The sequence below is a fragment of the Pseudochaenichthys georgianus genome, chromosome 19 (genome assembly GCF_902827115.2).
Source record: "Pseudochaenichthys georgianus chromosome 19, fPseGeo1.2, whole genome shotgun sequence".
In the NCBI taxonomy this organism is placed as follows: Eukaryota; Metazoa; Chordata; class Actinopteri; order Perciformes; family Channichthyidae; genus Pseudochaenichthys; species Pseudochaenichthys georgianus.
The window spans coordinates 20,352,887-20,379,803 of NC_047521.1; the positions used below are offsets into that span (position 1 = coordinate 20,352,887).

The 26,917-nt window shown below is 43.8% G+C and overlaps 1 protein-coding gene across 1 annotated transcript; it reads right to left on the reverse strand.

Annotated features, from left to right (window-relative positions):
* Nucleotides 1-9,052: 9,052 nt before the first annotated feature.
* On the reverse strand, nt 9,053-18,693 carry LOC117464855 (sulfotransferase 1C1-like). The gene is made up of 7 exons (XM_034107574.2): nt 18,318-18,693; nt 17,745-17,873; nt 17,301-17,398; nt 16,982-17,108; nt 12,481-12,575; nt 9,732-9,912; nt 9,053-9,387 (listed from the first exon to the last, which is right to left on the reverse strand). Exons 1-7 carry the CDS (start codon nt 18,502-18,504, stop codon nt 9,275-9,277), a joined length of 930 nt encoding a protein of 309 aa, XP_033963465.1. The 5' UTR covers nt 18,505-18,693; the 3' UTR covers nt 9,053-9,274.
* Between the last annotated feature and the right edge of the window lie 8,224 nt (nt 18,694-26,917).

A 26,917-nucleotide genomic window follows, 5' to 3' on the forward strand; every position in this document is an offset into this window, starting at 1 on the left:
CTGGAAATAAGGTCTGTGGAAAACAAACCTGTTTGATAAATGCACGTTTTGTTCAGCCGGATAATCTCCACATGTCTACCCTACTTTTATAATTTTCGAATCATAAATCTAATCGATAGATTATAAAAGGGTTTTAGGACGCGTCACTGCAGCCAACTCCATCGATCAAGCTGGCTGAAACTTTCTCTCCCTCTTCTTCTCCTCTCCCTGTCACTCTCCTTTAACTCCTCCGGTGACTTTCTTTTATTTGAAGATTGTTTTTTGCCCGGCGCTTGGCCGGTTACCGCTGGTATTAAAAACATTTGGCGAATGGTTAGGTGGCACGATAGTCTGTAGTGAAGCAGTGCGCTCCCGCTCACGGGAGCCTGCTCCCGCTGCGCTCCGCAGCAAACAGCTGTTTGCTTTTCACCCAACAACAACGACAACCGACTCACGGAACGCTATGTTGTAGCGTTGATAAACGATACAATTTAAGTAAATTGCTAGTCAAAATACTAGCTAATACTGCTTCCGGGCCAGAGGGCCATTTAATGTCGAGCCCTGCCGGTTACCGGCCGGCCCACATCGTCCGACCGGCCCACTTCAGTACCGGCCCATCGGGATTCGTCCCGAACGTCCCGATGGCCAGTCCGCCCCTGATCTAAAGCCAGTTGAGTAGCACTTGAAACGATTGGCTCTTTGAAACCTGATGTTCTTATATGATTCTGTTTTCCTCAAGGTTGTGTCTTCCTGGTCGAATGTACTTATTGTAAGTCGCTTTGGATAAAAGCGTCAGCTAAATGCAATGTAATGTAATGTAATGTACTTCCAAGTCGCCTATGCTTCTAAGCCACGGCTTCGGAAAACGAAGAAGAATGGAACAGGCTAACAAGTGTGCCACTCTCTCTAACGGTTTCAACATAAACTGTACCGAAAATAAATACCTCACGATGTCTATCTAATTATGAACTTGCTTTACTTTCACGGAACACATTTTTGGTGATAACAAACAAATATTATAATAGTAACATATTTACCAACACATACACATACTTTTGGCCACAAGTAAGCAGAGGACACCAAACCAACTGGCCGTTTCTCAATCTCGAGGATACTGGCTTCCAAGCCAATATTTCAAGGATACTACGTCATCGAGTGACGCCGAAGGAATGTTCCAATCTTCAGCATACTTGGAATTCCACCGAGGCCGCGTCCTTGGTTTGGGGGAAATTTCGATGCTGCACATGGGTAGACTTTGCGTCTTTAAAATCCCCACAATGCTTTGCGCACGGACCAATTTCAAAAACCCTTGCAGAGAATGGCTGAACCGACGCAGCACACATTTAAATGTAAGTAGGGCCTACATAGTGGCGTAGAACATGTGTTGGTAAATAGTTACTTTGTTACTTTTGTTTGTTATCACCAAAAATGTGTTCCGTGAAAGTAAAGCAAGTTCATAATTTGATAGACATCGTGAGGTATTTATTTTCGGTACAGTTTATGTTGAAACCTTTAGAGAGAGTGGCACATTTGTTAGTCTGTTCCATTCTTCTTCGTTTTCCGAAGCCGTGGCTTGGAAGCATACTGGCTTCGCTTCTGAAGGAATTGACTTGGAAGTACGCGACTACCAAGCCAGCATCCTCGCGATTGAGAAACGGCCACTGAGACCCGTCTGTCCGCCACATCTACGCACTGTACAACACACACACCTACACACTGTACCACACACACACACACCTACACACTGTACCACACACACCTACAGCTCCTAAAGCATAATCAGGCTACAGCCGTTGTGTATTTTATTATGTGAAGCACTAAATGGTCTTAGAAAAATATCGACTCTTTGTTTGTAGTTATCTACTAAACTAAAGCAAATAAAGAGAGTAGGCCTGTTATACTGAGTGATATATATTATACACACTGCTCTGCTTTCTGCACGGACCTCACAGCTGTTCTCTGGAAACATCGCGATGCGATGAAAGCAGTTTCTAAAATAATATCCAGGGGATGCATGCAGAGCTGTCATTGGCTGAGATAACTCCGGCCGTGCGTCACGCCTCCACCGTTCCCGGAAATGCATCCGCGGAGGAGCCGTGGAGGAACCATCAGTGTATCCTTGGTTATAGCTCCTCCAGAGAGCCTCCTCGACGCTCGGTCCTCGGTGTGCATTTAGAGAAATGAGATGTCCTTCAAAATGGCGTGCTGAAATTCATTTCCGGGTCACTACCGGAGGACCGAGGAGTCGAGGAGGGGAAATTTGAGTATTGAGAAGCCTCTCAAGTATGCTGGACATTGGAACGGTCCTGCTGCGCCACTTGATGACGTGGCATCCTTGAAATATTGGCTTGGAAGCCAGTATCCTCGAGATTTAGAAACGGCCACAGAGCCGAGCTTGAATGACACAAGCACACGTTTATTTCCATGCAACTCTCTGATTGGTCTGGTGTCATGCCTCTGTTACATTCACTGAACACAGGAAATTACAGTCCTACCGTCCTCTCTTGTGTCATGATGAAGTTCACGTAAAGCACGGTCAATGTGTTATATTATTGAGGGAGAATTGTCCGGGGCTACAGAAAAAACAGGCCAGGCGACGCCACTGCTCGGTACGATGGTTCCTCCTGAGCAGTGGTGGTTCTACGGGGTGGCAGCTGCCACCTCAAAAAAATGCCTTGTCACCCCAGTTGGCAGCTTTGTTTTGAAATAAAAGTTGTGGCTCATCGGACATTTATGAGAGAAAATCTCTAATGTCCGAGTGCAAGTGAATGCAGCACAAGACGCGAGCCTTGTAACCCTGGCGCGAGCTTGGAAATATGATTGGCGGCGATTTAATTTGAACGGGGGGACAGCGCAAAACGAGAAGCATTTCGGATCCAAGTAGATGGAAGGAATGAGGTATTTGCTGTCTACAACAACCTGATCTCACCAGAATGCGTGACTCCACCACGACTTCTTAACACCACAATGCGTGGTGGAGTCACGAACTTTGTTACATTTGCGTGTCGGCACCACGCAAACAACCCCAATGTAAAGTGAATGAGGCTCCTTTGTCGTGGTGCACACACGCATTTCTACAACGTCCCGCAGTGAGCTTTTATTCGATAAAACGTTTTTTTAAATCTACTTTATAGCTTGTAGTAACTCACGGGAGGCTTCTTTTATTTTATTTGTATTCATAATAATTAAAAAAATTCGTCAGAATGTAAACATTACATTAGTTACGAATTTTTGTTCTCAAAAAACAGTGCATTGTGTGTAATGCAACTGTGATCTTTATTAAATTAGTTAGTTTTTAAGGAAGGCCAGAGCTTCAGCTGTGTCAAATAGATTGTTCCCTTTAGTTAACGTTATTTAAAAGATAATGATCATGTCCCCTGTATTGTATTACGAGCGTCCATTCCCATTGGATAACGGATAATTTTACACCCGGAAGTAAGAATTCTCCTTACTGTCGATTGATTTTACAGTGATATCTGCACTACTCATCGACTAAAAAACACAAAATTGTCCTTGTTAATTAAACAACTTTGATTGGTTTGAATTGTGTACAATGCTTTTGTATTTTCCCCCTTCAATTCGGAGAAACAAAGATTTTTTCGGAGTTTTTGGATGGCAGAAGACACTACACTACCCAGAATCCTCAGCTATTGTTTGGGACTACACCATGTGCTTAGCTTGACAAACCCCGTGATCAGTCCTCAAGCTCTTTGATTGGTTGACCTCCAACTGCATTCCATATAAAAAAGGTTTCGTAAAAGAGAAAATCATACTTTATTCAGCAGTGCTTGCTTTACTCTTTGAAAGTCATCACATGAATGCATTGTAATAAATGGTTTGGCTGCATTAAATATTACACATCTGTCATAGTTCTTTATTTATCTCCAGCGATCGGGCATCAGAATAGACCGGAAACTATTCTTTTACCGTTCTGTTTTAATTTCACAATAAATTAGTAGTCATATTTTGTTTTGATATTATTGTTTTTTATTAACTACTAGACCGCTGGGTCATGTTAAGGCCATCTTTTCTGTGTTGCTGTGGGGTTTTTCCATCGCTTTTGTGTTACAAATATCAAGACAATAACAAAATAATATTCATCGTAAACTAAACCAGAAACAGCAGTATATCTTATTTTGTTAACACTGTAAACTTGACAGCTTTTTAACCCAAACCACCTACTGGTTAAAGCACGTTATTGCACGTTTAGAGTAATTGCAATGCAGGAAGATTGTGTTGCTTTTTAACGACTGTTTAAAATGCCTTTTTCTTAATGTCTTTCATTTTTGTAAAGCACTTTTGAATGTGTTATATTTTATGAAAACATTTAAATATTAAGAGTACATACAAAATAGTGGGAAAGTAGAAGGTCAATGATATAAATATAGAATAGAAAATATCAAGAAGATACTCAAATGATATCTAGAATAAAACAGTTTAGTGCCTGATAGGAGGATGTGCTAACTAATAAGGCTTTATTTAAACATTAAAGAATACTTTAGGTTAAGGTCTTCATTTAAATAGGAAAAAAGCGTTGGGGGTATCTAAATATTAAGCCTGACAAAGTCTAAATTGCATGGTTTGTTTTGGAACTTGACAATCAACTTTCCTGAAATGTTAACTATGTTGAAGCACTTATTTTAACTGATATTATACACATTAATTATAATCTTATGTATGTAGATAGTATAAGAAATGTGCAGAATACGACAGTGTAATGGTGGAAGTATACACACATATTGATAGATGTCTTGTAATGCACTGTTGAGGAACCTGTGACTCAAAACTAACTAATTTAATAAAAATCACAGTTGCATTACACACAATGCACTGTTTTTTGAGAACACAAATTCGTAACTAATGTAATGTTTACATTCTGACGAATTTTTTTAATTATTATGAATACAAATAAAATAAAAGAAGCCTCCCGTCAGTTACTACAAGATATAAAGTAGATTTAAAAAAACGTTTTATAGAATAAAAGCTCACTGCGGGACGTTGTAGAAATGCGTGTGTGCACCACGACAAAGGAGCCTCATTCACTTTACATTGGGGTTGTTTGCGTGGTGCCGACACGCAAATGTAACAAAGTTCGTGACTCCACCATGCATTGTGGTGTTAAGAAGTCGTGGTGGAGTCACGCATTCTGGTGAGATCAGGTTGGTCTACAATGACAGAGAAGAGCCTGTCAAGTTTGGCTGTACTCAGCATGGAATCAAAACGCACCATAGCTTTAAATCTTAATAAGTTTGTGAGGCGTTTTGCTGAACAAGATAGTAATCACCACATTCAGCTGTTATAGGCATGCCAACTTGATGCTCTGCTCATGGATGACTCGATGAGCCAGGCCCGGTTCTACGGGGGTGCATAAGTTGAGTCATTTTGCACCCTCATTTGAAAAATGAAAAGTGAAAAATATGATATATATAATATTGCATATATAATAATAATAATAATAATAATAATAATAATAATAATAATAATAATAATAATAATAATAATAGTAGTAATAAGAAGAGGAAGAAGATAGTTGAAATAAAAAAAATGGTGGTTAAATAACATTGTCTGCTGCATTTATTTGGTCAATTTAAACGGTAAGTAACGTAACTATGTCAGGTGCGCGTGACCTGTGCCGCTGCACGTTCGTCATCTGCAAGGTGCTTACACAGCAGTCAAGGATGGACATCAGAAAATGGTTAAAACAACCAGCCCTTATCGCCAGCAGTAACATTGCATCTACTGCAGGTAATAACAGTTCAGATCATGGTGACATTACGTTACCCGCGGCCACTGTCGTGGACACTAACGTCCTCCTCTCCGGCTTTGCCCGCCTCGCCCACGGAGGCAGAGCAGCCGTCTTTGTTGCCCCAAACACTGCCACCCCTTGGCGGCCCTCAAGTGCCAGAGGACCTCGGCAAAACAGAGCCTGCCCAGGTATATTTAAAAAAGTACCCAACTCGCCTGTAACAGTGGGGTAAGGCGCTCATTTTGCTGCTCATGGTTTCAAAACAGAGATTGGCTGGAATATTCATGTAAAAAAGATGCCATCTTCTGCTATGCATGTAGTGTTACGACCCTGGTCGTTATGTGTATTGTGTGTAGAGATTTCCTTAGTCTTTTAAGGCCCTGACACACCAACCCGATTTTGGGAGTCAGAGGCCGTCAGAGGCTGTCGGGCATTCGCGGCGCCGTAGTCAGGTGGTGTGTCCCGCACCGTCGACCGTGACACGCCTTATTTGGACTGCCAGACCCGATGCATGCATCGGGTCTGGCAGTCGGACCAAATAATCACTCTGATTGGCTGTTCAGCTAGCAAATCAGTGCATGAGAAGCGAAGCGGAAGTGAGGGACGTAAACAAACGATTTAAGAAGGCACACACAGACTGCTATTCATTTTCATCTCATCATGGCGATCTGGAATGATGCAAACGAAGACCTGCTCATCACCTTGATCCAGGAGAGGCCAGCTCTGTATGATATTACGGAGAAAAGATACTCTTCTTCTTCTCTGTCTTCCGGTTGTTGCCTCTTTTGAATGACGAATACACACTACCGCCGCCTGCTGGTAAGGAGAGTTATTGCCACTCATGCACTGAAGTCGGTGCGGTGTGTTCCCGTGCGACACATGGCCAAAACGCAGGAGAACACGGCCAGGCAACAGCCGACTTCAGCGTCGGCTAGTCCTCTGGTGACTGCTTGGTGTGCCCACACCTTCCGCTTCCGGGGACTCTTACAAGAGTGTGTGCATCTCAGTTAGACACAGGAGAGGTCTGAATCTGTGTCAGACGTCTCTTGGTGCTCTCCTTATGTTCTGTGTAGCTCTGTGCTAGTTCTGCTACAGTGGTTAGTTAGGGTGTGTACTTAAGTGTGTATTCTGTGATTTGTGACGGCGTCGAACTTGTACGAGACGCCTCACTATTTTAGCCTTAAGTGCCCATAGTGCGCTATGACTGTGATAATCTGTGGCCTTCGTTTTGTGTAGCGTTATTTTGAACAGATAGCTGGTTTTAATAGCCTGGATTTTTGGTTATATCATCTTAATTTTGAGTTTATTATTCAAATCAACCTCTTACCACAACACCTGGTTTCGTGTTGCTTCCCTTTTACCCTAAGCGAGCTGGGCACGTAACAGTAGACATTTTGGTTCAAGTAAGTCAGATGCCTTCACCAAAACTGGCTACAACAACTGGTGCCATGCTCTTGTACGTGATAAGGGACTGGGGAAGGCATGAATCAAGCAAAGAGCACATATAGATCCATAGATCTCTTCATTTTGCTCTCAAAGTGCACTAGATTGATGCTTTTAACTTCAATATTTAAAAGAAAATCTTCCCGGGGGAAGCATGCCCCCGGACCCCCCTAGAGGAGGTGAATACCCCCCTAGGGTGTTAGGTCCACTCCCCACTTATAAATATAGCACTTTACCACTGCACCCTCTCTAATCTCAGATGCTCCCTGAGTCATTTTGTTCTGGAACCGGGCCTGCGATGAGCAAAAAAAACTGCTACGATGATGACCTTACGTGTGTATAATATGTTTCTTCTTTGTGGGGGTCTGCCCCCAAAAAAACAGTTTCAAGTGCTGAAAAAATCAAATAAGACGGTGTGTAAAGCTTCACTGCCCAGCCAAAAAAAAGTAACCACTTTGATTTAACTAGGCCAGTAGGTAAGGACTTTCCACTGGATAATAACTGCAGTGATGTATATGTTTTAGCTAAATACACGTTTTTTTACCCTAATTGATGCAGTTATGCGGCTTTCACACCAGCGCTTTTCAGTTTCTAGCTCCGAGCGGGAGCTTTTCTGGTTCAGCTCCGGTTTCCCTTTTCAGCTCCCGCTCTGTGCACACCGCCCACTGGCGCCCCAGAGCTGCCCTTGCTGCGTCATGACGTCACCGTTTACATCGCTGATTTGCCCCCCAACGGCAGCTCACAACAACAACTGCGTCGGGTCGATGATCGTGTTGCTTTTAATCACACGAAGCCAGAATAAATTGAATAACGACTTCTCCAACCTTATACTTTTCTCCAGAGTGCCGTGGTTCATTGTTTATTAATGTGTTTCTGCAGCATTTACCGACCGCTGCAGTGCTGGCTGCTCTTCCACGGGAGTTTATTCTCCCGTTAGCTCCCGGTTAGCTCACACTGCAGCTCTAAAGTATTCACTGTCCGACTCACACAAGCAGCTGATGCATATCCCCAGTTCCCCTTAGCCTAAGTGAATGTGTGTCTGAATTGACACTGTTTGGTATCACAACGCTGTTATGAAAGTTTCTCTGGTATAAAACGGGTGATGTTAGCATAGCAACCGAAGCTAAACTGACTACTTGCACCCGATAGCTGCAATAATACAAAACAACACGTCTGCCTCTCTCCACAATGATCGATAACAGTGAACGGATGGTCAAAGTAAGGTACAAATAAACAGAATCACACGAAGCCTGGTTAGTGTTGCCTGACTTTATAAAGTGTGTTTATAGGCACTACTGCTTGTAGGCAGGCATAACAGTCGACCCATGGGAGGTGGGTTTAGTTTCCTGCACGCCTCGACGTAAGAGAGACGTAAGCGACGTCACCTCTTAGCTCCAAAGCTCTTGCCTCTGGACCGACAATTTTTTGGAGCTGGAAATGAAGCGGATTCCGGAGCTAAGAGCCGGCGCAGCTCCGGTGTGAACTGGAAAACCCGGCGCTTTTCAGGCTCTAGCTCCAAGCCGGAGCTGAAAAGGCGCTGGTGTGAAAGGGGCAACAGTCACTTCTTTAATGTTTGCTCTTTCTGATGTAAAGTCAAGGTTGTAACTGTTTGCAATGAAGTTGTGGGGCGCTGAACTGTTCCTTTGATTCTTTTAATATATGATAGTAATTACTTGTCTTTCAAATTTGAAGGAGGGTGAGCAAGCATCTTGAGGAACATCATTAACTCCTATGTATGTATTAAAAGTGATTTTATTTTTTGTTAAACTTGGATATTCTCAGCTGTTGTGTTTTTGTGTCCTCTGTCCATTTTCATATGATTATATAGTTTACGTGATAAGCTGCAATAAAGTGATGATTAAAAACTCAAGTCCTTGTATCATGGAGCACATTTTTATTGATTCATTAAACATACTTTTGAATGGTTTTCCTCTTAATCTAAACACTAGCAATTAACACCTGAGCTAAAACTTATTTATTTGTACTCTGCTGGTTTGGTTTTGAGCTCCTGTCAAATTTTCTGACAGTATTTCTGTCTTCCCTGAATCAGTACTTCATTCTTTGGTTTATAAGGCGGCATTAGTTTGGTATAAAACCCAACATCCTTTAGATGAGGGTCCTAAATGGTATATTGACGTCCTTCATCTTCTTGTCATAATCTTCGGCAAACATCTTTGATTGCTCGGGTGTGAAATGGTTTCTCCAATCCCCCACTTGACCTGAAAACGCAGAAGAGAAGAAAAAAAGTGTTAGATATGAAGATCAATATACAGTTTGTGGAAATAAGCAATAATCTATGGTGCAAGTTCTTAAATGATTCGCCCAAATGGTGTTTATTGTTGAACAGAAGTGCTGCAACTTTCCTTATCGACTATGTTAATTGGTTGTTTAGTGTAACAAATATTAGAAAACAGAGGAAATGTCCCACACTAACAATCCCCAAAGACAAAACTTTAAAAATTACTATAATACATGAAAAAAGGTGTTACATGTTCAGACTTGCTCATACCTTTATTATTATTATTATTATGATCAATATATGGTTTTAGATTGACTGAGGCACCTTTTCTCATGAAGGGGGAGACAGAGTTATCAAAAACATGCGTTGGGATGCAGGAGTAGTTAGCCATGGGGTTTTCCTTCATTATCTCAAAAGAAGTGAGCTCCACAATCCGGCTGATGACCTCATCCGAGAGCGACAGGTCCAGGTAATTCATGATGCGCTCCACCTCACGCCGAGGATTCTGGGAGAGCAAACGTGATGGTAAGAGTTTGTACATCATGCTTTGTATTACAGAGTCCATCAGGCCCGGACTGGCCACCGGGAGCACCGGGAGGTTTCCCGATGGCCTGGCATGCCAAGTGGCCTGCTGGCAGAGTTGGGTGAAACGCGTTACTGTAATAATATTACTTTGTCGGTAACGGAGTAGTGTAACGCGCTACTTTTATAATCCAGTAATCACACTACAGTTACTAACATTGCCCCGACACGCGTTACTTCGTTACTTTCTAAAATCAGTCATAATCAAACCTCAACAAACACCTGCAAAGAACACATGCTAGGTGAAGCTAACGCACATAGCTGTTGTTTATTTATAACACACACACACACACACACACACACACACACACACACACACACACACACACACGTAGTTCTTCTTCTCTGTTTTCCGGTTGTTGCTTGTTTTGAATGACGAATACACAGGAGATAGCAGGAGACAGAGGACAGCCACGGTCAGATAGCAGGAGACAGAGGACAGCCATGGTCAGATAGGAAAACATTCAGGAGCTATCTGGATCAGTCTTATGCGACAATGGAAACTGAACTAAAGAGAACATTTGAAACTTTAGCAGTCTGCGTGATCTGCCTGTAGGGAGGGGCGGGCCGGCCCTGCGAGTAAAGTAACGAGTAAAGTAACGAATTACTTTATGTAGATAGTAACGAAGTAGTGTAATATATTACTTTTTTTTAAAGTAATATGTAATATATTACTTTTTTTTAGTAACGACCCCATCTCTGCCTGCTGGCCTGAGGATTTTCTTTTTGTATGTATTGTGAACGCAACGCTGCGCAAATGTGGGTCTGACGCTGCCTCACAGAGAGTGACTGGCTGTCTACATGATGTGGCCTGCCCACATGGCCACTTTCATACAGATCACACACTAATGCGCTCGATTGGTCTCTGTGTGTCATTCAAGCTCGGGAGGGTGTGTGTGTGTGTGTGTGTGTGTGTGTGTGTGTGTGTGTGTGTGTGTGTGTGTGTGTGTGTGTGTGTGTGTGTGTGTGTGTGTGTGTGTGTGTGTGTGTGTGTGTGTGTGTGTGTGTGTGTGTGTGTGTCGCGAGCGAGAGAAAGCGCGCGCACTGGTTACGTGTATTGTTGTTGTTAGCATCTGGTGCTAGCTAGCTGCGCTAACGGATATATAATGAGCTGTCAACAAGGTGGAGGAGAGTCCTCTGCTGTCAGACTGAGAGACTGATAACTAAAGCTCAGGTGAGGTAAAGGACTCTGCTGAGTGTTTAGATAGTTAACTTAGTTCTCTGTGGGTCTCAGACGATTTGGTCACCATTTATGTAAACACATATTTCCATTGGAGGGGGGAGTGATTAGTAAAATATGCATGAATAATAATAAAAAATGTTAACTAGGTGAAAAAAGTGTTGTGGATATTTTAGACTCGTCAATACTGCAAAGATGTACAATGAGAGTAATCAATAATAAACTGGTGAAAGCAAACAGCGTTGTCTTGTTGGTTATTTATTTGAAGCTTCAAAGGCACAGGTCTCACAGTGTGTGTGTGTGTGTGTGTGTGTGTGTGTGTGTGTGTGTGTGTGTGTGTGTGTGTGTGTGTGTGTGTGTGTGTGTGTGTGTGTGTGTGTGTGTGTGTGTGTGTGTGTGTGTGTGTGTGTGTGTGTGTGTGTGTGTGTGTGTGTGTGTGTGTTTTATAGAGGACTGTTGCTGTGCAGAAAGGAAAAGAGATAAGACTTTCTCCTGACTGTTATCTTACAATGCTCTCATAGGCAGAGCCGCATTTTCCAGGTACGACCTTGGCAGGAAGCTACCGTGTGGTACAACAGGTCGAGTTGACCAAACAGTTTCTAAGCATAATATCATCATTTGGTTTTACCATATAAAGTAAGTATTAAGTAATATAAGAAATTGCCACTACAAAAGGTAAGATAAACTTTACAAACGTGTTGAGAGCTAAAACTAGTCTTTGCTGCTGCCTCAAAGAGGAGCAGAGGGAGAGGAGGGAGACAGGAGAGGCTGGTTCAGGAGCACAGACACACTCACAACTATAAATGAACCAAAAACAAATAAATAAACAAGTTTCAATGTTTTTTCATGTTGGATATGGTATGTTATTGGTTATGGCCATGTTCTTATGATTATTTAAATGTATACAGTTCTGTTTCATATGGCGGGTGTAGTCTCTTTATTTCCCCCTCAAAATGCACCAGATTGATGCATTTAAGTCCAACATTTAAAAAAATAATCTTACCGGGGGAGCATGCCCCCAGACCCCCCTAGAAGATTTGAGGTCCACCCTCACTTAAAATATGTTCACATGGATAGGTTCCTAAATAGCTTGGCACATTTTTTTTAAATAAACCCATGTCCATATGTTTATTCTGGGGTAGTAGATTTAAAGTTTAGGGCTATCACTATGGGCAGCAACGCTGTAAATATTGACAAATAAATCCAGGAAAATGGCACAAAAGAAAGCTGGTAGTGGCCTGGCTGGGTGTATAATTCCCGGCCTGACTTATTGTCCCAGTCCGGCCCTGGAGTACATTATGTTCTCTGTACCTCTTTCATGTCCTCATAAAAGAGGTACAGGATGTTCCTCTTCTCTCTCTCCTTCCAGTAACCTTTCACATGGTCGTACCACGAGCCCCACGCCACTGCAGAGACAAAATACATCAATCATTGTTCATGGTAACAGGCCAGTAAAAGGTAAGTTGTTTTTGTATGTACTGTATGGGGCTGAGAGGCAGGGTAGTGGGAGGCACCTACATTCACAACAGGTGGCTCCACCCTCTTCCAATTAGCAGTATTGGGAGCAGGTGTGGAGACCTCACACCCAGGGGCGGATCTACCGGGGTGGCAACTGCCACCCTAAACAATAGCCTTGCCACCCCAGTTGGCATCTTTGTTTTGAAAGAAAAGTTGTGGCTCATCGGACTTTTATGAGAGAAAATATCTAATGTCCGAGTGCAAGTGAATGCAGCACAAGACGCGAGCCTTGTAACCCCTCCCCCGGCCCTGGCAAGAGCTTGGAAATATGATTGGCTGCGAATTCATTTGAAAGGGGGACGGCGCAAAACGAGAAGCATTCGGACCGTATGATTCGGACCCAAGTACACGGAAGGAATGAGGTATTTGCGGTCTACAATGACAGAGAAGAGACTGTCAAGTCTGGCTGTACTCAGCATTGAATCAAAACGCACTAAAACTGTTGATCTTAATAAGTTTGTGAGGCCCTTTGCTGAACAAAATGGTAATCGCCGCATTCAACTGTTATAGGCATGCCAACTTGATGCTCTGATCACGGATGTCTCGATGAGCATAACAAACTGTTATGATGATGACCAGTGGCGGCGCCAGGGTATGGCTGGGGTAGGCTACAGCCATATCAAGAAATGGCTTAGGCCCACCATGAACAATTATGTTAAAGTAAGCTAAATAAAGTTCGCCAACTCGCGCGGAGTAAATTGCACAGACAGCAGTTAGTAAGATTGATTTCAGTAGTCACTGCTCCAGGGTCTTCTTCGCTGCTTTTGGTGTATTTTGTGGCGGCAACAGCGCCACTTACAGGCCTGGCATATGTACTAAAGCGTTTCCAGCATTTCCAGCGGTCTAGTGTGAACGGACACGTTAATGAATCGAATGCGTGTGAATGGAAGACTTTTTTGCGTTTGCGTATGCGTTTTACTGTATGCGTCCTCGTGGGGCCGGGGTCTAAGCCAAACTATATCCGGTCACAGAGATCTGCTATTTTAAAGTAAGGTCAACACATATCGACCCTAAATATAGTCTATATTAAGAACAAGAAAAGTCTTAACATATATATCGTTTTTTGTAAACATATGACAAATGTGTGAGGGTGATGACGTCAGAGCATCGTCCTATGTGCCGGGCTTAGCCCAGGACAGCCCCAGCCCAATTTAACCCCTGGGTATTTGTGAGGGAGCTCCTATATGGCATTACCCCGCTGAAGCTCACCAAAGTTTAATATATTTCATAGTTCAAAGTTTTGTCAATTGTTTTGTTTATTGGTCAAATACTGGTTTCTGAGGAGTTTTACTGGAATGAAAGAGCACAGAGTACAGAAGCAACAAAGCAGCATGCTGCATTAAACCTGACCTTCACAGAGAGGTTGAAGTTAATGTGGAGAGGAGGCTTCAGTAGTCTGTCTGCACTCTGTTTAGTTGTGCTATCTTACAATCAATATAGTAAATGTGAGGTAGAAGTGTCGCCAATGTAACCGGTTAGAACTCGAAGTTGCGATGAGGTCTTAAAATGTATGGAAAGGGTCTTAAAAAAGGTCTTAAAAGGTATTAAATTTGACTTCAGGATTCCTGCATATACCCTGAAATAAGACCCCACGGTTTGATGATTGATAGGTTTATGGGCTGTCTTTCATTTTTGACACACAGAACAATGGGGGCTATCCACCCTTATCCACAATGTAAAGTAATTCATTCAGCCTCTTCCCTCTTCTCTCTGCGAGGAGCAGCAGGTTCAGCTTTCAGAACAAAGTAACAAAACACTAAAATGGCATTCATTTTTTTTAAATGTGTAGTAATAGATGTATTTATTTTTCTTCTCAAGAGAGTAGCAGAATGTGTATTTTATGTTAGTATTTCAAAATATCTCCTGGGGGAGAATCCCCCCAGACCCCCCTGCAGGGGTTGGGTTTTCAGCATGTCAACTCTTTCACCTGTGGGGAAGTTGCAGGATTGGCTCCAGGTCGCCCTTTTTATTTACTACATGACAAATGTGCCTTTTTATTTCATACAGTTCAATTTGGATTGAGCCAGGGAAATAATCTAAACCTCACGCGTGGCGTTTCACTGTCAAGAGGAGCGTGTATGTAATTACATTGCAAATACTGACTTCACCCCACCACTGTATGGGTTAGCCCCATAGATTACCCAACACAAATACTCTGGCGCCGCCACTGATGATGACCTTACGTGTGTAAGTAAATATATTTTTCTTCTTTGTGGGGTTCTGCCACCAAAAAACAGTTTAAAGTCCTGAGAAAGTCAAATCAGACGGTGTGTAAAACTACACTGCCCGCCAAAAAAAGTAACCACTTTGATTTAACTAGGCCAGTAGGTAAGGACTTTCCACTGGATAATAGCTGCAGCGATGTAATGTATATGTTTTAGCTGAATACACGTTTTCTAACCCTAACTGATGCAGTTAGTCACTTCTTTAATGTTTGTTCTTTCTGATGTAAAGTCAAGGTTGTAACTGTTTGTAATGAAGTCGTGGGGCACTGAACTGTTCCTTTGAATCTTTTGATATATGATAGTAATTACTTGTCTTTCAAATTTGAAGGAGGGTGAGCATTCTGAGCAAGCATCTTGAGGAACATTCATCATTAACTCCTCCAAAAAATATAGTTTATTTAATAATAAATGAATATGTGAATCATAACAGTGATTGACAGCTGATAGGAATAATATGATTGTTAATATTATCATATTCATTCAGACAAACATCGATGAGACAGTTAATTAATGTACTTATTGCAGCAGTCTTCATATATTTGGTATCCCTACTGGTCTAAGAGTGAAACAAACTCATTCAGTTATTGTTCAGTTAAAATGCATTAAATTATGTCTGCCACCTTATATATTTATATTTAAGGCTTTATTGATGTGCCACAATAATGTCACCTGATGTTATTGAATTACAATATTAATATTGTGGCTTTCTAAGTTAACATTGATTGATATGACTGTGATTAAATCAGCATATACCTCTGCCAGGGGATGCCACCCCTCAAAATCTCCTGCCACCCTCTTGCCACCCCATGGATATTTGTCTAGATCCGCCCCTGCTCACACCTGGTGATAATCACTCCCTCAAGGGAGACAAAGCACACAGAGTTTCTCAGTTGTGTGTGGCACATGGAGGGAGCAGGAGGCTCCCAGTATAAGGAAATGTTTTGGTAAAGCTGCTTTGTGTCTCTTTGCAGCCTTTGTTTGTAACTTTGTAGTTGCTTTGGGTCTGTTTACATTTTTTAGGGCCAGGGAGGTCACTTACCTTCTGGGACAGGGCCGAAGGGAACCTGCATCTAAGTCCATTTATTAATAACCTGTTAACTGCTGGCTTAATTTTTTACTGCAATAACCTTCATACAAATATTTCCCACTGATAACTTTTGCTGTTTGCTAAATCCGTCATGATTCTCTGCAGGTTCACAATAGTCCATGGGCTATTTGAGTTGATGTTGAAATGATTTATTAGGTCTGAGGAAAAATGTTCTGATAGGCTTTACCTTTAACATGCAGCTAATCCTGTCATGTTGGTTGAGGCATACCACGTTTCTTATACCTCATTCACACTCCGGTTCAAGCTCCGTGCTAGAGCTTTTCAGGTTCAGAACCGGTTCTTCGGTTTAGCTCCGGCTCTTTTCACACTGCCCAGAGTCCGACTGGTGCTGCGTCATTGCATAATCGTTTGCATCATGACGTAACCGTTTGCGTGCCTGCTTCATAAAGCCAAACCGCGTGGAAACCCCTCACAGCTCACACCGACAACAACAACAATGGCCGATTGTGCTCCAGCTTCCTCTGTACCTCTTCGGAAGACCAGATTCCCAGTAGGTAGCTGGTCTCTTCAGTGGACCACTGCTGCTTGTTAAGTTTCTCCATCGTTGTGTACAAACTGGATAAAATGATGTTTTTTTGTTGTTGTTCAGGAGTTGATCCCGCCCCTGCCCCCGCCTCTACGTAAGCGTGACGTATGTGGTGCTTTTGCTCTGGCCGGACAATTTTTTGGTGCTCGAAATGAACCGGATTCCGGAGCTAAGAGGCTGCTCCGCTGCGGTGTGAACAGGAAAACCCGGTGCTTTTCAAGCTCCAGCTCCGAACCGGCCCTGGAACCCCGTTGGTGTGAATGAGGTATCACAGGGCGTCATGGATTGAAGAACAATTTGATATTTAAATGTGTCAGGCTTCGAGTGGGTTAATGTTGTAGAATGGTGGTAATTCACGGACGCTTTGTGCAAACCATAGCAAGCAGTTTGAATGAAGGTGACTTGACCCACAGGAATGTGACATAATCTACTTACACTCTCCCCTCATGAACTTGGATATGTATCCCTCCCAGGGTCCTGGCTCAGGCTGGGTCTTATTCATACAGTCAAAGTGGTAGTAGCTCACCATGTTGTCTTTGGCATTGCGTGCCACGTAGATTGTCTTTGAACACAATCAGCAGGGACATTTAAAAAGGGATTAGCAACAACAATGCAGAAAATCAGGTGACCTAAGGAGAGTTGTATGGCATTGTATTGTTCACCTCTCACACAATTGTCATGCTTTATATCAACCTTTATGGTCCCATGTAAGACGATTAAATTCACTGCAAGACTTATAGTCTGACAGTCTTACCTTGCACTTGTTTTCCCAAAATGCAGGAGGCACCAACTGAAAAGGCAGATGTGTCTTGATGATTCTTGGAGGATCCATGTTCTTCATACGATCAATACCTTCAACATAAGGTCAGGGAACAAGATTTTAGCATATAAAGAAAAACTAATTTATTCAATTGTATGCTTATGTTTGTGAGAGTGAGTCCCACTCTTAGCATGAATGAACGTTGCTAAATCATAGATAAAGCAGGTTTCGACTACAGTAGCCTACCATTGGGGCAAGAAAGATTTGTATGGGTTAAGGTGACATTTTTCCTGGAATTGATTGGTAACATGGCACAGAAGGACCTAGTTTGAGGATGTATTTGGAAGTCATAAATGCAGTTTAGCGTTAGCTGCTGGAAGTGCTCTTGAAGATGGCCTTAATTCAATTGTAAAGTAACATAACCACATGAATTCACACCTGATAGGATTGGTGGCGGGGAGACAATCTCAAGGAAAGGGCTGCGTGCCGGTGTTGGGGCTCGTTTACAGGCATCAGCATCTCCGTTGTGAAGAAGCAGGTCAACGATTTCCTGGGTCCATGTGGTCCCTAATGTGCCAGGAACACAAATTAACTCTGATTTATACAAAGATACTTTCCTTGTATTAAAGTTTGGGGTCAAATACCAGCTTACTAGTGTATGTACTTTTCCTTAAATAACTGTTTAGTTAGCTGATAGAAGTATTATTTACTTTGGTCAAAGTAGCAAAACACTGTGAGAAACGGTCAAAAGTACAAAAGTATCAAAGTGAAGTTACTCATGAGTATTTTACTATATTAAAATTGATCATTATAATGGCAATGGGTGTTTTGCTGTTGTAGTTTGTTAAGAAGGAGCAATATTTTACATCCATATAACCATAGTGTTGTGTAGTTTTATTCATAACAATGCTTTATAATCACAGCACAAAACTTTCAAAAGAAATACATGACACAAAGAAATGACCCTGATCAAAACTGATTTCTTTATAGACCTGAATTGGAGTGGCCTACCTGCTTTGGGGTAGGTGGCGATGAGGATGTCTGAGGGGTCAGGACGGAAAGCCCAGATAGTGTCCCAGCTGTTGGCGATATGGTTCATGAGAGGAATTCCTCTGACTGGGAGCAGAGGGAAGCGGTACAAAGAGCTGCTCGCCCTCTCAATGGCTTCATGGTACGACAACTTTTCCGCACCTGACATGACTGCAGTTTAGGTAGTAAAGGAAACTAAAATCCAGAAACCAAAATGTTTCAGAAAAGGCTCGGTACGATAGTTCCTCCTGAGGTAGCTCCTCTATTTTGTGGCATTTGGTCCTTTGTCAAACATTCACATGCCAGCTCTCATGCAAATCGTTTACATGTCCTGGTCACTCTTTCATCATCTCTGCCGTGTGTGCTTATCTGTTGGCAAGGAACCAATTGGGGTGGTCTCATTCTTTCTGTTTTTGTAAGCTGTTTGCACCAGGTTCTTGTTTGTCTGCGATCACGGGAACATGACACAGGCAGACCTACACCAAGGAGCCCTTATTCAACATTCCCAGTTACGTAGGAACTCCATTTGCTAAAAAATACTATATGCACCGCTTGAACTGTAATTAGTGGGAGGGATTTATAAATCCCCATTAATACATTTGGGTAACTTACATCACAAACAAAGAATAGAAAAGATTGATGAACATTTAATTTGAGAGTTCAGCAAATGAGTTAATAAAAAATAGTATTTTTGTCAGATAACCCACTGAAACACACCTTTCAACCCACATATTGGGGAAGGCATCTGTGAACACCTGGAGACACTTGAATCACTTTATCTGACTCTATGGCTCTTGTGACCGAGAGTTGACGGGTCATAAAACTGATAATGGCACTTCCCATTCCTTAAGACAGATAACAGCCCTCTCTTTTTATCATCTTCGATAACCTGAAAACGTTAGTCTTATAATAATTTGGCCAATACTTAAATCAATAGGCGTCTTCAGATATGAGTGTGGTCCCACCGTACATCAATTACATCATAAAGTAGAAACATTCAACCACAATGATTGATACAGACAACCACAATAAAAAATCATCTCTCATCAATGTTTGGATCGTCAAAAGCACAATAATGAACACACATAAAACACAGACGCATAATAGCAAAACATCTTCTTTAAAATAATATGTTTTAACATGTACCCATTCCTCTCTGAAGAACCAGCACCTTACCGTGGTAGAGAGGTTTGTGTGCCCTGATGAACCTGGGGGCTGTGTTGTCTGGAACCTTGTGTTCCTGGTAGGGTCTCCCATGGCAAATTGGTCTCAGGCAAGGGGCCAGACTAAGATTGGTTCAAAAGACCTCATGAAAGGAAAAACAAGAAGTGAGGATACCCGGCCCGGAGGAAGCCCGGGGTCCCCTTCTGGAGCCAGGCCCAGAAGGAGGACTCGTCGGCGAGCGTCTGGTGGCCGGGCTTGCCACGGAGCCCGGCCGGGCCCAGCCCGAAAAGGCAACGTGGGCAACACCTCCGCTTCTCTGTCCCGCGGGCCCACCACCTACGGGAAACATCGATGGGGTCGGGTGCGCTGCCAGACGGGTGGCAGTGAAAGCGGAGGGTCTCGACGGACCAGACCCGGGAGACAGAAGCTGGCTTTGGGGACGTGGAACGTCACCTCTCTGGGGGGGAAGGAGCCGGAGCTTGTGCGGGAGGTGGAGCGGTACCAGTTGGATCTGGTTGGGCTCACCTCTACGCACAGCGTCGGCTCTGGAACCTTACTTCTGGATAGGGGTTGGACTCTATTCTTCTCCGGAGTTGCTCAAGGTGTGAGGCGCCGGGCGGGTGTGGGGATACTCACAAGTCCCCGGTTAGGTGCTTCGTTGTTGGAGTTTACCCCAGTGGACGAGAGGGTCGCCTCCCTACGCCTGCGGGTTATGGGGGGGAAAACTCTGACTGTTGTGTGTGCTTATGCACCCAACAGCAGTTCAGAGTATTCGGCCTTCTTGGAGACCCTGGAAAGAGTCCTGTATGGGGCTCCTGAAGGGGACTCCTTAGTCTTGCTGGGAGACTTCAACGCACATGTGGGCAATGATGGAGACACTTGGAGGGGCGTGATTGGGAGGAACGGCCCCCCTGATCTGAACCGGAGTGGTGGTTTGTTACTGGACTTCTGTGCTAGTCATGGATTGGCCATAACAAACACCATGTTCGAACATAAGGATGCTCATAAGTGTACGTGGTACCAGAGCACCCTAGGCAGAAGGTCCATGATCGATTTCGTTATCGTATCATCGGACCTGAGGCCGTATGTTTTGGACACTCGGGTAAAGAGAGGGGCGGAGTTGTCAACTGATCACCATCTGGTGGTGAGTTGGGTCGAGTGGCGGGGGAAGCCTCTGGATAGACCTGGTAAGCCCAAACGTGTAGTTCGGGTGAACTGGGAACGTCTGGAGGAGGCCCAAGTTCAGGAGGCCTTCAACTCACACCTCCGGCGGAGCTTTTCGGGCATTCCTGTGGAGGTTGGGGACATTGAACCAGAGTGGTCGGTGTTCAAAGCCTCTATTGCCGAAGCCGCGGTGGGGAGCTGTGGTCTCAAGGTCTTAGGTGCCTCAAGGGGCGGTAACCCTCGAACCTCCTGGTGGACACCGGTGGTCAGGGAAGCCGTCCGACTGAAGAAGGAGGCCTTCAGGGATTTGTTATCCCGGGGGACTCCCGAAGCAGTTGCAAGGTACCGACAGGCCCGAAGGGCAGCAGCCTCATCCGTGGCCGAGGCAAAGCAGCGGGTGTGGGAGAAGTTCGGAGAAGACATGGAGAAGGACTTTCGGGCGGCACCAAAGTTGTTCTGGAAAACTGTCCGACACCTCAGGAGGGGGAAGCAGGGAACCATCCAAGCTGTGTACAGTAAGGATGGGACGTTGTTGACCTCAACTGATGGAGTGTTGGGACGTTGGAAGGAACACTTTGAGGAACTCCTGAACCCGACAACTCCGCCCTCTATGTTAGAGGCAGAGCTGGAGTATGACGGGGGATCAACGCCAATCTCCCGGGGGGAGGTCACTGAGGTCGTCAAACAACTCCACAGTGGCAAAGCCCCGGGGGTGGATGAGATCCGCCCGGAAATGCTGAAGGCTCTGGGTGTTGAGGGACTGTCATGGTTGACACGTCTCATCAACGTTGCGTGGAAGTCGGAAACAGTACCGAAGGAGTGGCAGACCGGGGTGGTGGTCCCCCTTTTCAAAAAGGGGGATCAGAGGGTGTGTGCCAATTACAGAGGCATCACACTACTCAGCCTCCCCGGGAAAGTTTACTCCAAGGTACTCGAAAGGAGGGTCAGGCCGATTGTCGAACCTCAGATTGAGGAGGAACAATGCGGATTCCGTCCTGGTCGTGGAACGACGGATCAGCTTTTTACTCTCGCAAGGATCCTGGAGGGGGCCTGGGAGTACGCTTATCCGGTCTACATGTGTTTTGTAGACTTGGAGAAGGCGTATGACCGGGTTCCCAGGGAGTTACTGTGGGAGGTGCTGCGGGAGTATGGGGTGAGGGGGTCTCTACTCAGGGCCATCCAATCTCTGTACTCCCAAAGCGAGAGCTGTGTCCGGGTCCTCGGCAGTAAGTCGGACCCATTTCCGGTGAGGGTTGGCCTCCGCCAGGGCTGCGCTTTGTCACCAATCCTGTTTGTAATATACATGGATCGGATTTCGAGGCGTAGTCGTGGGGGGGGGGGGTCTGCAGTTCGGTGGACTAAGGATTGCACCACTGCTTTTTGCAGATGATGTGGTTCTGATGGCTTCATCGGTCTGCGACCTTCAGCACTCACTGGATCGGTTCGCAACCGAGTGTGAAGCGGCTGGGATGAGGATCAGCACCTCCAAATCTGAGGCCATGGTTCTCAGCAGGAAACCGATGGACTGTCCACTCCAAGTAGGGAATGAGTCCTTACCCCAAGTGAAGGAGTTCAAGTATCTCGGGGTCTTGTTCTCGAGTGAGGGATCAATGGAGCGTGAGATGGGCCGGAGAATCGGAGCAGCGGGATCGGTATTGCAGTCGCTTTACCGCACCGTTGTGACGAAAAGGGAGCTGAGCCGGAAGGCAAAGCTCTCTGTCTACCGGGCCATTTTCGTTCCTACCCTCACCTATGGTCATGAAGGATGGGTCATGACCGAAAGAACGAGATCGCGGATACAAGCGGCCGAGATGGGTTTCCTCCGCCGGGTGGCTGGTGTCTCCCTTAGAGATAAGGTGAGAAGTTCGGTCATCAGGGAGGGACTCGGAGTTGAGCCGCTCCTCCTTCGCGTCGAAAGAAGCCAGTTGAGGTGGTTCGGGCACCTAGTTAGGATGCCACCTGGGCGCCTCCCTAGGGAGGTGTTCCAGGCACGTCCAGCTGGGAAGAGACCAAGGGGTAGACCTAGGACCAGGTGGAGGGATTATATCTCTTCGCTGGCCTGGGAGCGCCTTGGGATCCCCCAGTCAGAGCTGGTTGATGTCGCCAGGGAAAAGAAAGTTTGGGGCTCTCTGCTGGAACTGCTACCCCCGCGACCCGACCACGGATAAGCGGGAGAAGATGGATGGATGGATGGATGTACCCATTAGCTGATATCACTTATCAAACTATAAAATCAAAACCAGCTTGCAGTTTAAAGATTTAGTTTAAGGCAATCACTAGTCAAATGCATTTAAAACATAGGATCATAAGAGATCCAGGTGAAGTCTAAAATCACAGTTAAGGTATAAAATTCACAGTGGTTTGATCAATTCGTAATCTGCAAAGTTACAATGTCCTCAATTCAGGATTACTTTACGTTTACTTCATTACATATTAAATCAAAAGACTATGGCATGATAACATAATTACATTACTTCAACTATCAATCATTATGTCATTTCAAAATCTGAAGGGAAAACTAAACAATTCTCAAAATGTTTAACAATCTGAAAAGGAAGAGTTAGGCAAATATTCAAAGACTTTTGTAAAACCTGGAAAGGAAGGTTTAAATATTTAAAACTTGAAATATCATTGTAGGTCTTTCTGTGCATGGATAATACATTGAAGAGTAGTGTTGTTAAACCTGATTGCTGGACAATTAAGGATATTAACATTATTTGTTATAATATTAGAAATATCTTATTATTCAATACCTGAAAATATCAATTAATTTATTTTGTTTAGTGTGAAAGTGTAATCTGATCTGACTAAATATATTTATCACCACCAGTGTTGGGCAAGTTACTTCCAAAATGTAATATATTACATATTACTTATTACTCTCTTTTGAAAGTAATAAGTTACATTACAAAATTACTGTCTCTGAAATGTAATGAGTTACACTACTTTAGTTACTTTTCTAGTTACTTTCACCAAAATAACCGCAAAAGAATGGCTAGGTATTTTAAATGCTAAAATGTAGTTTAGTGCAGCTCGTTATACATCCAGTGAAGGGCGATGTGGTATAGCATAACAACTGTGTAGGCCCTTAAGGCTACTAACAACTTGTATTACACGGCTTAGTTGAATACTCAATTCTGATTGTAAATTCTTAACATGTGACACGTTGTTAATACAGCAGTACAGACCGCTGTCAAAGACTATAATGAAGGTTGCTAAGGAGGATCCAGAAAGAGAAAGGAAAAGAGGTTAAAATACGGAGCGCTGGACGTCAGATAAATCACCAGAAGAAGGCAGAGAGGAAGTGAATAATAGCAGGACATGGAATGGGCTCTGTAGTGTGTTTAGTATATGGCCCTGTACAGGCCCGGCTCCAGAACAACATGACTCAGGGTGCCTCTGAGGTTACAGGGGGCGCAGCAGTAGCAGGTTTACATGAGCAGTAGTGGCCGGCAACAGCAATGAAAAATAGCATTGATGGACCCAATGAACAGATTATGGCCTTTGCTATTTTGAAACCAAGCAAGTGAGAACATTTCAAGTGAGTTAAAAGTGCAATCCTGAAATATTTCATATAGTCCAAAGTGGACTGTGGCAAAGAAAAGCACAGCAGCTTCAAAACTCTACTGATAAAACAAATGAGAACATTTTGTAAATCAAGGCAAATATTATTTGAACCAGCTCATGGTTTGAAATGTCAAACATTGAAAAGCAAAAGTATTATTAAAACCATGTAGCCTACTAAACATCACTTTGGTCCCATCATATACTCTGGGAAGAGAATATTTACTGTGCTTGAAAACTGGTATCACATCATCATCATGTGAGGTTGACTTTGTGACCTGGAGAACATTTCAGCTGCAACATTAGCTCGTTGATAAGCTTGGGATATGAGATCTTTTTGTAGCCATTCGTGGTGAAGGCATCTGTGCTATTGTATGCAATATGTTTGACCCAACATTTCTACAGGCATGGCAGAATATGGCACTATTTTCACATATTCTAGCCCTTGTCTATTTGTATACCACGAGCTGCAAAATGACCGCCTAACCCCACTGTACAGGCGGGTACTTGTTTAGATATACCTGGGCAGGCTCTGTTTTGCCGTGGTATCCTGGCTGGCACCTGCGGGCCGCAGAGGGGCGGCGGTGTTTCGGGCGATGAAGACTGCTGCTCCGAAGGCGAGGACGGCGAGTCAGGCGGGAGTGGAGTGGGGAGTGTCCACAAAGGAGGGTAACGTGATGTCTGGTGAGAGAAGCCCTGGCTTGATTTACCGAGTTGATATTAACCAGCGTCGAGATCTCGTTTGTTAGGGTTAGTTTAGATAACTCAAACATATCCAGGGTTTGAACTGGCTTCGTAGTACAGGGCACAGGTGGCTGCATACCAGTGTTAATGTCAAAGACACAAACATTATACATTATATTTTTATTTTACCAGGATGCAGTGACACACATATTTGGGAAGGCTTAGCCTTCCCTAGCCTACAGCTCCCGCCGCCCCTGCAACTGGATCTGAATTATGTTTTCGTATTTGGTGGTTTGTGTCCCAGCTGTCGATCAGCTGTGCGCAGCGTCTCCGCTGCAGCCTGTGCATCTCAACCCCGCAGCAACTCTATATCCACCAGTTAAAGGAAATACAACTAATGTGGTGTGTTATATTAGCTGTACAATTTACCACGTATGGTGTTCTTAGTTTCCATACCTCCTGTGTTTTATGAGCGACTTATCAAGTCTTAGCAAACGGCATACAACATGATTAAACATGGTAGTATATAAAACCATGCTCGTACAACCTATAGCAATGCAAAACCATTTATGAGAAAACATTTCATAACATTAACACAACATATTCGAGGTGGTTTTAAATAACATATCCGTATTTATTTATTTCTCCAAGTTATGTTTTTGTGTGCACTGAGGAGTCTCAAACAGGCGTGTGTTTAATCATTTTAAGATGGGCTTTAATCAATGTTTGAAAATGAATTCTTCATATGATAAATGAGAGGTAACATTTTGTTTATGGTATTATTTCCACATATTTCTCTCCATTCTTCCTTCTGCCAACGCGGTGTCGCAGTTTCTCGTCTCTCCCGTTTTTGTGCTTAGTGCGTACGCATGGGTTAGAGTTTGCGTGGAGGATGTATGAGCAGTAGAGATGTTAAGATTCACCGATTCGCATCGGTGCACCGGCATAAACGTTCAAGATGCGAGTGCACCGGTTGAAAGAGTGCACATCGGCTACAGTTTGGGTTGAACTCGCGATGCATCGATTGCGTAGCGTCTTTGCATCGGTAAAAAACCGATTCATTCATATAAAATCCCCTCATCTTGTCAACGCTCAGCAGAGACGATCTTTGATATTTGCTTCGCCACTACGGAGGCCGAGAGTCTCAGTTATCAACACACACGGAAGTTGAGGAGAAAGAGAAACACAGCACACCGAAAAATACCTACAAATCAAACGTTTGGCAACACTTCGGATTGTTCAAGAAAGACGGTGTAATAGTCCTTTATGCTATATAGTTGACCGCAGGTCATGGAGAGTAATAAGGTATCCGTAGACCTTTGTATGAGGTATCTTTATTACTTAACAGGTCTCCAGCCATGATACATAGATCCGTCCTAGATGCGGGCTTGCATACACACAGTATCACTCCGCAGCCGCACCCCAGCAGTAACGTCCTGATGGTATATGTGCGCGGCACTATACGGTCAATTTGAAAAATCGCTCGCAAATTGTTAACGATGCCGAGCCACTTTAAAGTACAAAAGTAGTAGGAGGAACTTAGCGACGCACATAAAGAGGCGACATGGGGTCTGCGGCTGAAAAGAGAAACCTGAAAGTTAGACTATGAGTTAAATCACTCAGTGAGGTGTTCCTGTCAGAGAGAGTGGTGTTTAGTTTACAGCAGCCTGTGACGGCCAATAATAATTTAAATGTCTTCCTCACTGTAAGCAGTTATTAAATACCTGTTTGTGAAAGGTTATTTGTATTCTTTATTGTTATAGAACCCACTGCTTTCTGCTCACTGGTGAGTTGGCCTATGAGTGTTAAGCACATCAGGCTGGCAGCTGTATGGGCAACTGTGGTAGCTGTTATTTGCACATTGTTAATCATGAGCAATGCATCCTTACATTGTTTAACTGTGAGGTGTTATACAATTGTACTGTACTCTGGAGAGCTTTTAAAGGTAAAAAAATAAACGACATGATGGGATGTGCAGTACCAAATATGTAAAGCACTTTTTTGTT

Bases quoted from the DNA above. Each gene is read 5' to 3' on its own strand.
- LOC117464855 (XM_034107574.2), bottom strand. From the start codon at position 18,504: ATGTCAGGTGCGGAAAAGTTGTCGTACCATGAAGCCATTGAGAGGGCG. The intron at 12,576-16,981 runs GTAAGTAGATTA...TTGTCTCTGCAG, and splicing joins CAAGTTCATGAGGGGAGAGT to TGGCGTGGGGCTCGTGGTAC. The intron at 9,388-9,731 runs GTGCCTCAGTCA...CTGCGTTTTCAG, and splicing joins CTCCCCCTTCATGAGAAAAG to GTCAAGTGGGGGATTGGAGA.